The sequence below is a fragment of the Dromaius novaehollandiae genome, chromosome 2, assembly GCF_036370855.1.
Source record: "Dromaius novaehollandiae isolate bDroNov1 chromosome 2, bDroNov1.hap1, whole genome shotgun sequence".
In the NCBI taxonomy this organism is placed as follows: domain Eukaryota; kingdom Metazoa; phylum Chordata; class Aves; order Casuariiformes; family Dromaiidae; genus Dromaius; species Dromaius novaehollandiae.
The window spans coordinates 34,613,288-34,625,309 of record NC_088099.1 but is presented as its reverse complement, the minus strand read 5'-3'; the positions used below and the strand labels follow the sequence as shown (position 1 = coordinate 34,625,309).

The window sequence follows — 12,022 nt, the reverse complement described above, 5'->3', positions numbered from 1 at the left end:
TTTTGTGGAAGAGATTCAGCTAACAAAATGAACAATCCTAAATAAACGTATTTATTTTCCAGATCACTTAAATATATTTTATAATTAGAATATTTTAAACATATATTGCATCCAGGTGCTAAAAATCAAAATCATTCTCCTTGAAAGGAAAAAAGCATATTCATTTTGAAGCAAAACAAATTCCTTAACACTAAAAATTCATACACAGGATGGACATCATAATTTTATAATCAGTGCCAACCAAAAAAAATTCGATAAAATTTGGCAAAGTAGTTAATCAGGCCTATAGTTTTACATATAGGATGCATTGGGAAAGTTCAATTTGTAGCTTGAGAACTCATCTGCCTTACAGTAATTGAAAATATTTTCTTTGTAACAAGTTCATAACTGCATTATCACATAAGAAAAATGATTTTGCAACAAGGCTAGCCCAGTAATTTACTCTAGAAAATATCCTTGAATCAAGATAAATGTGGCAAAAAGTAAACTAATGGCATTTATTATGATGAAAAATGACTGTTCTACCCATTTTATGTTTACATAGTTAAAAGCCCAAAGTCATGAAAAAAAAGAATTTGAGTTAAGAAATAAAGCCATTCTAGACCACTAACACAAAGCAAATGCATCCTTTTGTCTACCAAAGTTTGTACAGAAATATTTTCATTCTAATATTGACATTTCCTGACAACTGATTTGTTGCTGTTGTCTCCCCCTCTGCTCTTGTGATCTGATGATTGTAAAGTACTCTCTCAAGCTAATTTTTCTTTCTTTTTCTGTTAGCTTAACGGCTGTTGACAGATGAAGATAAAAATGGCTGGTGCTTTTTTAAGCTTACATTCAAAAAAAAAAAATTAAAGGGGGACATAAGGCATACCTAGGGCATACGGCCTACACACTGCAGTGGCTCTTCTGTACTTGGTGGAAAGGCATCTCACACACTTAAATGAATCAAGAGAGGAAGCAATGAAGTGTAGAAATTAACTAGGCAAAAGAAGCTGACTTAAGTTTTGCATAAAGAGGTATTACTACCACGGTAGGAAATAACCATTATCCGGTTAACTCTAACAGGCATTTCAAAACCTCCCTATATCAAAAAGGTCCGTTTTCCTAACATCTCTCTAAATGTAAATCTCTGTTGACATATAAACTCACAACTATTTCTTTTATGCTTAAAAAATAAGAAAAAGCTGGTTGTCATTCTCTTTCTAAAAAGAATTTACACTGTAAACTTACTTTTCCAGCACATCTCAGCAAACCCAATTCCCTCAGTCTTTCTTTGCTCTTCCCATCTTTTAAGAGTCTTCATTAGCAACATTTTCCTTTGTCTTTGTCTCCAATTTGTTCAGATCTTTTAAAACTCAAAGTATACTACACCAGCCCAATCAATTATGAGAGACTAGAACCCACTTCCTGCGTCCAATTAAAAAAATTGCTGTTGATATATCCTAGGAGCATGATTAATGCACATAGCATATGATTTAATGAAACTCCCCAGACCCTTTTCTATAATACTCCGTATAGGCAGTTATTCCTCATTTTACATTTTATACTCATACCTCTGACATTTCAGATATAATGTTTAACATTTATCTTTGTTCAATTTCATCTTACTGATATTTAAAAGTGAATGTGAACTCCATCTAGCCATTAAACATAAACACTGAGTAAATCAGTCCTAAAAGGATTGATTGGGAATGTCCTCCCAGAATGACAACAAACCATTGATCATAAACCATTCCAATCAGGTGTGCATCCGATTCACAGTGATTACATTTGGGTCATATTTTTGTGGCTGGCATAGAAGAATGTCATGTGGATGGTAACTTCTTGGTAGTCTTTTGACAAGATAATATCTACAGTTTCTTATCTACAGGGCCAGTTATTGAGTTAAAGAAGAGAATTAGATTGTTTTGCTACGATTCATTCTTGATGAGTTTATATCATCTGTTCTCTTCGTTAGGTGCTTATAGAAATTGTTTGCTTAATAATTTTTCCTAATATCGCCACTGGAATCACATATAACTCCTCACAATTTCTTTCAACAGTAGACATTCATTTCTTCTCTTCTCCCAGCCACCTGGGTCTTTCCTGATCCATCCTAAGCTCTTGAAGTCAGTAGCAAGTCAGTCAGAGTTTGCCTCTGATAATTTCTGAAGTCTTTGAAGCAGGAATTTCCAAACTTTCTTATATACCACCAACATGGTGACACTGTCCTGATTCTCCTAACCTGAAGGCAACATCCACATACAGCTATGAAGAACCATGGAATTACTATTAGCACAGCAGTTTGGGAACCCTTTTTCTAGGCAGAATTTCACTGGGATCCTGTTGACTTCAATGTATTTAAATTCTCTAGACTTTTATACCTCTTCGTTTTGTCCTCACTTGTTTAATATCAATAATCTAGAGTCCCAAATCATCCAGCCACACTGGTTGTCCTGGAACTGCCTAAGAGCCAGCTAGTGAGACAGCAGAGAAACCAGTAGCTTTTTATTGTACTCATACATGGTTTGACGAGCTTTCAGATTTCTGGAGTTATTTTGCTGAAACTGAACCATCGTGTCATTGCATAAATCCTACACATTTAATTTGAAGTCAGATTAGTTGCACTGGATTTTTTTTTCCCCAACTAGCTTCATTCCTAAAATACCATTAGATCATAAACATCTGTCACCATAACACCAACAGCCACAAAGCAGCTGACGATAGGTAAAAAGTCTATCTTAGCTTAGTTTTCACCTCATTCATTCGCCAATGCACTTACTGGAAACCAGCATACCAACAGATAGTTAATTTGATCCTCAAAAGACAACTCATTCTGACTGGAAAGTCTCATAGACTCACTAGAATAGACGAGCCAGTGAAATGCTAAGCAAGGGAGCAGAAAAGCTGCATCTCCTGTGCCGTGTGAGCTAGCCAGCTCCTCTGCATTGTCAAAACACAGCTTCCATTTTTCAAGCAGCAAACTTTCTTCATCGCTTCTTTGAGTGCTCAGAGAGTGATAGCAGGAAGATCTCAGTGTGATGTGTAAATTGTAAAAGTTAGTAAACCACAGAGAAGAGATAGCAAAGAAGTAGTCTATTAGACCTCTAATCAGGAAATGAAGGCTTTATTCCAGATTTCTCCAGGAACGGTGATGAGAGAGGCAGGCATTTTTACTAGAAAATGTAACATTAAAAAACACAAAATGCTGAAATATATAATGAACAAAGAGGCTAATTTAACCAATAGTGTTTAAACAAAGCAGTAATCGTCATCTTACATTATATAGATTTTTTTCATCACTTTTATGGAAAGATTTAAATACAATCACCTCATTTCCTACTAAACTACATGGAACAAAGTATCCAATTAAACTTCACAACAGTTTAATACCAGTAGTAAAGAAAAACACTCTTGCCACTGAAATGCACAGGCCATTTGGAAGTGGAAAATACAACTACCAACACTTTTATAGTAACTTTTTATTATGCCTGACCAAATAAAAGTCTATAAAAGTCCATACCTTAAAAAAAAATTAACCTATCTTTTGAAAAATACTTCTTTATAACAAAGTCTCCTGAAAGGATTACAGAGTATTACTTTTGACCAGTCTCAGAAGAAGAAGAAGAAGAAGAAGAAGAAGAAGAAAAACACTCCTTTCTCACAATTTCCAGCCAATTCTGCAGAAATCCCAGTTTCTATATCAGGAAACATTACACAATATTCTGCAGTACCTTTTTAAGTCCTAGAAACACTTAAGGTAGCATTTGTGGTATAGCTGGGACCTCACAGAATGCTTTAAAGCTGTCAGCTTAGCACAGTGGGAATCATTTGTGCAACTAGCTGTATAGCCCAGCAATAACAACTCAATTCCTGAGAAGAGAATAGCCTTATTGGCACACAAGGAATTAGTCCTTTCACTCAGCAGGAAACTACTCCTTTCAACTTTTGGTTTGTAGGCTTAAAATTTCTTCTGATATTAATTCCTCTTCATTTCCACTTCATGAAGCATTGTGAGATTGTTAACATTATCAACAAAATTGTTTCCTGGTACATCTGCTTACATACACCTGCTCGAGAATCTCTGTATGAAAAGGAGAGCATAAATATATATACAGTATAGATAGTAACAGTAAACTGTGTAAGTACTTGACTATATAGTAATATATATACATAGATACATAATAACTAGTAATAGTGAAGATATTAATAGTATATTATTGTAGGCCTTCCAACCCACTTTTTAATCCAGGAAGATTAACAGTTTGTAAAATCTATCAAAGTTTTTAAATGATCCAGAATATGACATATTTGCTTTGTCTATGTGCTTAGCAGCATTAGATCAAATACATTTTTCTAAATGGTAGTCAGTATCTAATAAAATTTGGCACGAAAGCTTTGAACATGAAACTATCATACTACCCAAAACTTAAAACATACATCAAAGGCCAATTCATCAGGTTAGTGCTTATCACTGTGCAAGAGCAAGTTTATGAAAAAGCAACACCCTAAGAGCTAGTTTATATATCAAAAATGGTATCTGGGCACTAGAGCAAGTTGTGATTAGTACTTGTGACAATCCTGAATTCGTATTGATACTAGGATTGATTTTTTTCTTGTATTGTCTCAATGAACTAGAAAGAGAAATATGTTAAATAAACTTTTAAAAAGCTTCATGCAATTGGAAATGAAAGAGGAGAAAAAATGGGCCAAAACTAAACAAGGATGTTTAGTGGGAGGGGGAGGGCTCCTGCAACATGTCACTCAAGAGCCTCCTCTCTTTAACCATTTTCCCTCCAGGGACAGGGTGATCATTACAAAACTATTAAATCATATCATGGATTTGAATTCTTAGCTCAGGGAATGCAATGGATTTACAGGAGCTGTAATGGAGCTTCCTGCTTTCCTTCCAACTTAGGATTTCTTGTCCTGTGGAAGATGACAATGCAGCCAAACCCAGCCTTAAGAGTTCTTCTGAATAGGTTTTCTGTAACTGTCCTGTCAGAAAAATAAACGCTGTATGTCTGATTACATGAAAATTAATTCATGTAGGACACATAATTGGTGGTCTCTTCAGGGCAAAGAAAGTGCCTCTGAATTAGCCTTTTCTATTTTTGACAGGTAGTATAACCTTCTGAAGATAAATGTGCAGTCATGTATTTTCAACAGATTACTTTCACTAGCATCACTATGAGAAATTGTGGGTTTTTTTCCAACAGTAATGACAGTGATTTGACCTAAAGTAAATTGACTAGCTGCCACCAGAGGCAAAGTTCATTTGTGCCCCTCTAGAGTCATTTCTCTTTATTAAAAATAATTGACCGATTTTAACTTCCCACAAACTTTCCCTTAAAAAGCAGGTGTGGGGGGGAGGGGGGAAGCAAATACATTTTGAACAGTGAGCTGGTAATTTTGATGCTTGGATTAGGTTCTTGTTTCCCAAAATATCCGTATGATGTCAGATGCTATGTATTATTGCCTCTTAGAAAGAGGCAACACCTTTCATGCATAAACACTGAAGCAAACTGTTACACAGTCTTTCATATTGTTTAAATATTTAGAGCTAACAGGTGGCTTTTAGAGCTTCCAGTCTTTGGTTCAAACTAGAATCAGTATGAAGAATTTTTTTATTTTGTTTGTTTAAATAGTAGTCTAGACTTGCATGCAACTGTTATTTGCATCTGACAAATTCAGGCATAGATTTATTTTATTTTACCGTGAAGACAGCAGTATATTTCACACAGGTATTTCTGAAGCAGTTTTCACCAGGCCTCATTTATATGCAGTGCATCATTATAAAATACGAAAATGATTTATGCACTAAAATATTTTAATGATTCATCAAGAAGCTAATGATGTCATATCATCACTGGAATTCATCTCAGGCCTGACCCTGAAGCCACTGTTTATATACAAAGTATCATTTAAAGACAGGTGAATTCTGTTTATGATGGTTCCATCACATATTTTTACTGAGTTGATTTAATTATTTTAATATGTCACAGCTGGTGTAACATGTAGCTGTGATAAGGTAAATGGACAGATTATTTCTCACCCATATATTAGCAATTATATCTCTTTTAAGTAAAGATACTGTGCCACGTAATCAGTACTGATGTCCTTAGAAGGAAAAAAGGTAAAATGTATTTCAGAAATGTTTGCAAAATGTGTATACTGCACAAATAAGTATTGGGGTATTTTGCTCTGCCATAACAGGTGACAACTTTAACACAAGAAGTCTCACAACTAAGTAGAGATATGAAGAATGTGATGCACCTTCTGGAGAACCTGCTGACACCACAGAAGCCTCCAGGGATCTGTGCAGTGCATGGCCTGTCTAGGAGTCCTACCACGGGAAGTCTCCAGACTCGAATGGCTTGGACTACACATCAACCTTGCACGCACATGCAGGCTGGGAACATTGCTTGCACCAAAGCACAACTTTGCCGCGGTAACACATTATGTGACATTTGGGATACAGATCTATCTTCTGTAGGTAGCAGTCCCCAGAGAACTGAATCCAACATTCAAAATTCTATGGATAGTGAATTTTACTATACTTCAGGCCTTGAAAATTCACCCTCCCAATATCAGGTAATTCAGAAAGATAATCTGCAATTTTTAGGATGCACCTCTCCCCATTCAGACATTACCTTGACTCCTCTTCAGTCTATTTCAGCAACTCTTTCTTCTTCAGTATGCTCCTCATCAGAGACATCATTACACCTTGTGCTCCCCAGCAGATCCGAGGAAGGTAGCTTTAGCCAAGGAGCAGTCAGCTCACTGAGCCTTGAGAACCTGCCAGGATCTTGGGACTTTGAAGGAACAACAGGAGCAGTTTCCGCACGAACCTCAGATTTCCCATTAGACATTCTGACAAGCACAAGGGATATTAAGGATAACCAAGCCATCGATGTATAATGAAAAAAAGTTAAGTGGTACTCAAAGCATGTTCCACAGCTGCCAGTTTTAAATTTATAGAGTACTGCACGACTGCTTGGTTTGACCTTTTCTCTAGTGATCATGGAGACCTGAAAAAATGAAAATTCAGATTTATAGAAAGTAAGAAAAGGTACTGCTGGTTCATACTGTAGGGAAAAATTTCTAGATTCTAGAAGCATGTTGAAAAGCATTTTGTATACAGATGTAACTTACTGGTCTGTTTGGCAGACTTTTGTGATAGTTGAAAGACCCTGAGGGTCAGAGCAGCTGGAAGTCCGGAACAAAAGAACCATCATGGGCAGCTTTTGTTCATCGAAGCAAAGATTTTCCCCAAGTGTCTGACGGTTGTTCCCAAACAATATTTATGGCACTATTTGCTTAAGGTGATCATGGGTCCTGCTGGTCTGTTTGTCAGTTCTGTGAAGGCAAAGGCACAATTATTGCTGCATGTCATCTAGACAATCAACCAAATAGAGCTGGTAGAGAATGGTTAGTTGTTGCACGTTATTTGTCATGTAAATGAAACCTCTTAATTTATCAAAAATACTATTTTTATAAAATTGCTACAAAATATGTACTTTAAAATTATTTAAAATATTTATAAGGACAATAAGAGTTTGTTCTCGTTTTGGTAAAAGCTTGCAGTTTTAACAGGAAATGCACTACCATCATGTATTATTAGATTGAAACTATTTATTAAGATTATGTAGTTTACAAATGGATTCCCTTTTATCTTGCATGCATTTTGGAATGAATGTATTCATGCTGGTGGAATACAAATAAAAATAAGGTATTATTTTATTAAAAAAAATAAAACACCTGGAATGTTGTATCCTACACTAAGTCAGCTATCAATATTTAACATGTGAATTATTATACTGATAACAATCAATCCTTTTTTTGTGTCTTAATGTTGTAGCATTTCTATTTCTAAGTCAATGATTTACACTGCATCTCTATTCTGGCATTGTATATTTGGCCAAAAAAAATTAAAAGGGATGGAAACCATAAAGTAAACTGCAAGAGCAATACTAAAGGAGGAAAATTAGGAGGTTTTAGTCAGAGGCAAAGAAAAAAGTTAAAAAAAATAATTTGATGATTTTTCACTTGCGTAACTAAAAATTAGCTTTGACTTTTAACACTCCCCTGTCCCCCTGAGAAAAACAGATTACAGATTTGGCAAATTATTTAGTCTAGAATGTAATTTAGTGCCCAAAAGAAATGTGAAGCTTTTTCAGTACTTAAATTTATATAGTGACAGTGCAAGAAGAACAACTATTTTGCACTGACATTTTGATTTATATATTTAAAGATGCACAGTATCCATCATATTTGCATGTTCTTTATCAAGCTTCCTAGAAAACACATTTATAACCCACAGTAAGCATTTTAAAATGAAGATCTAAATTAAATTACATTTAATAATGCAAACAAACTGGCAGTAGTTATCAGACTAAGATTGTTCCTGACCACAAATTTATGTTTAACTTCCTTAAGAGTTCTGTCTGCATAAAAACCTCAAAGACTGTGTTTATCGTTAAGATTTTGATGTACGCAGGAACACAAATCCCAGCTGATACTCTGTGCTTGACTTTGCGCCCTCTCACATCATTTTTCCCACTGGTGCAAATTAAGGACAGACTGTCAGCTTTCATTTTGAGCTGCCTGAATTTTGTCAGTATGTCACAGCTTCAACATAAGTGTTTATAAAGAGCTGCCCACCCCCCCAACCCTCAAGTTGATATGAAATAGAGAAGTGCTGACTGAATACTGCGTATCACCACCTTTAGCAGTCTGCTGCCATGTGCATCCCCCCCAGCATCGGGAAGGGGGGCAGAGCTTGGGGGGGCCACATGAACCAGCCCACGTGAACGCGGCACCTCCCTGGCTGGACAGCAATATTTGAGTAATCCTGGGCCAGTGGGGAGGCTCGGCATCCCATCGGCCAGATGCTCAGTAGCAATAAGTCACCCTCTTTTCTCACTGCAGCCAGCATTGCACAGCAAAGCCTTTTGCCTGTCCTAATCATAAAGGCCAGATACTGGGGTCTTTTTAGGATTCACCGGTACGCACAGCATAGCTATCCACACATCCTAATTCTTCACTGCACTCTCACGCCTTGCAAGGTAACCTGGCCTAAAACTATTGCACTAGTGAAATGCCCAAGCTAATCTCAGCTCGCTGTATCTCAGCTGTTAACTGGAGGTGCACAAATATAGTCTGTGTCTACCATGCTCAGTTCCTGATATCATTTAACAATTTCCACTAGGCATACCTATATACATATAGGCTGGGAGCAGTGTTTGCTTTCTCATTTTATAAGCACTACATAAATATGCTTATGTATATGCTTTAAAGGCCTTTTCTTTTTCTTACCCCCTCCATTTCCTGTCTCAACACTAGTGTAGTGAAATCAAAGCTAGGTGTTTTGTTTTGGCTTATTTTTCGTGCTAGTTTTAAATAAAGTTCAAAAAAATTTCAGTGGAAAAAAACACTTTGCATAAATAGCCATAGTTTTATTGCTGTACATTTAATTCTATGGTAAAAAATGCAAGTGCAATAATTGAGAAGCAATAAAACCAGGCAATTTGTCATAAGCAGCTCCTTGTTTCTGTACATGTCAAGTACAAGTATACCCTAAACAAAGCTGAAAAACACTATGCCATTTATATTTGTTATAATACCAAAGAATAGCTGTTATCCAGAGTGTGGAGAGATTGCAAGATGGGCATCATACGGGTGAGAGTTCCACCTCCCAGAAGAAAGCGAAAGGACCCTAGCACAGGACAAGAGTTAGTTCCAGTGTGAAACCAAGTAAAAGAAAAGGGCAGCAAAATCAAAATCTGGATTTGCAGAGTGTCTTTATTTTATAGTCCCTGATAACATTATAGATGAAAGGCTCAAGAAAAGAATCCTCCAACCAGCTTTTGTTCAAAACTACTGCAACAAATAGCAATTTTGAGGGTAAAACTGATGACTCTTAGGGACAAATGGGCAGGAACATGCATTCTGGAAGGGCACAACATTTCGGGGAGACAGACATCATTAACACAAACAAATAGCTCCATACACAGTGTGGCCAGAGAGGATTTCTGGGTTTAAAGCAGCAGCCTTTGTAATGTTCAAATGTTCCTCAAACATGCTCGTGATGAACATCAGTGCAAGCATCCCACAACCTAACATCCAGGAACTCAGATCAGACAATTTACTGTATTCTTTTTTTGCACTAAGCTTTACAAAAAATAAAAAATAGAATTCATTTTTGTCTCAGGTTTGTTCTTCCTGTCTAATTGCCCTCCACTTTATTTGATAATTTTCCACATTTTCTTTCTTGTCTTTCCCTTCACCGTTATTTTTGTTCTGTACAGTAACTGCTCTCTCTTCCATTTGCTTATTTTTATACTCAAACCTACCCACCCTTTCTTCCCCCACCCCCCCCTTTTCTTTTTGCTTAAGTTCCTTTCTGACCTGTTTTCTTATCTATCCACTTAATATCACCAAACTCAATCATTTCTTTCCTTGTTTCCTGTCATTTCAGTGCAAAGAAACATCCTAACCAGCCACAAATGAACTCAGCCACATAGTGGGACACCAGATTTGGTCTCCATCAAGATTCAGGCAGTAAAACACCAGTGTGTGAGACCCTACGGTCCCCCATTAATTTACTCCTGTTTTCTGCCTTGATGCATCTGGATGTATTTTTAAAGATGCACATTTGTGTTGTGTCCCTGATAACTAATAGATTCAATTTAAAATACAGAGTTCATCTCAAATTCTGCAAATTCCTATCTTTTTTCCACAAGTCATATCTACTTCTTGATAAAACCCTGCTTCAACCCATCTGCCAGTTAACTGCCACAAATAATTTAGTCTCCAATTAGTCCATCTGTTAACTGCACATGAGATTTCAAAATATTTCATTTTATGAGGCAGATTTGTAACATATTGTGTCAATAGCCTCACATGGCAGCTTGTAAAGAAACTGTGTCTTTCCCAAATGGCATTTTTGGCTGAATCAAACTGTTCTTAATGTTTCCAGTGTTTTCTTTGGTCAGCCTAAAAACACTTGGTTCCAGTGCCTGTCCCAGTGGAACACACTGCAGCTATTTAATACTGTTGAGCCTACCACAAGAAGTTCATGGTCACATTCTCATCTTCTAGAAAAACAGAAAAAAGGTTCTAGTAACATATTTCAAGACTAAGAAAGAATGCTCCATTGAGAAAGCTTCTGGTCCATTGCTGCCCAAATTCCTAGCAATGTGATGAGAAAAGGGAAAGGGCTGGTGCTTGGTTTCCTGACTCCATCCCATGACTCAGTAACAGGAAGGCACACAGCAATCCAATTCCAGCATCTCGCACGACCTTCATCCAGACAATTAGACAAGAGAACACAAGAATCCTAAGCCCTTAATGCTCAGTATCTTCAAATAGTCAAAAACAGCCATATCCTTACTGTCCCTTAAGAAAAAAGCATATCTGCAGCTTTGTTAAATGATCCCACAAACAAAAATCAGTCTCATCCCTTCAGAAATGAAAACAAAAGTCATTTCTTCATTCCCAGATCAACCACTGACCTCCTCTGCACATCTTAAGCTTCTGCTCACACAGTCCCTGTATTTCTCCTACCACACACAGTCAGTGGCAACAACAATGACAAGAAATGCAGTTTCCTGCTTCCAAAACACAAAGCAAATGCCAAAAATCTGATCCTCTGGATTAAGAAAAGTTCTGTTCCTTAAACCAACTAATGAAAACCAGATTTTATTTTATATCTACCTTGATACCAGAAATCTCCCAGACTTTGGCAATCTCTCCAAGAACCAATTTAATCGAGTTTAAGAGAGTTGAAAGATGAATTTCAGTCAAAACTCAGAACAATGAAAGTCGTGCAAGAGGAAAATCAGTACTTCCTCATTCAAGGCATTTTATTGTTTAAGATTTAGGATATAATCCTGCACCTATATCTTGATGGTATGCCTTCAGGCTTGGGACTTGCATACAAGAGATTAACATGAATTTATTCTCTTTCCACAACCGTTTATAAAACTGTTAAGTTTTGCCATGGTAAATCCAAAGGAGTTGCTCATGTCCAGTACAA

At 36.6% G+C, this 12,022-nt stretch overlaps 1 protein-coding gene across 1 annotated transcript in view; it reads left to right on the top strand.

Moving 5' to 3' along the window:
* The window catches only part of KCNH8 (potassium voltage-gated channel subfamily H member 8), a 200,334-nt gene extending 193,431 nt beyond the window's left edge, over positions 1–6,903 (top strand). Inside the window, exon 16 of the mRNA XM_026103866.2 lies at positions 6,199–6,903. Within this exon, the coding sequence (XP_025959651.2) occupies positions 6,199–6,903 (705 nt within the window). The remainder of the gene's footprint in view (positions 1–6,198) is intronic.
* The last annotated feature ends 5,119 nt before the right edge of the window (positions 6,904–12,022 follow it).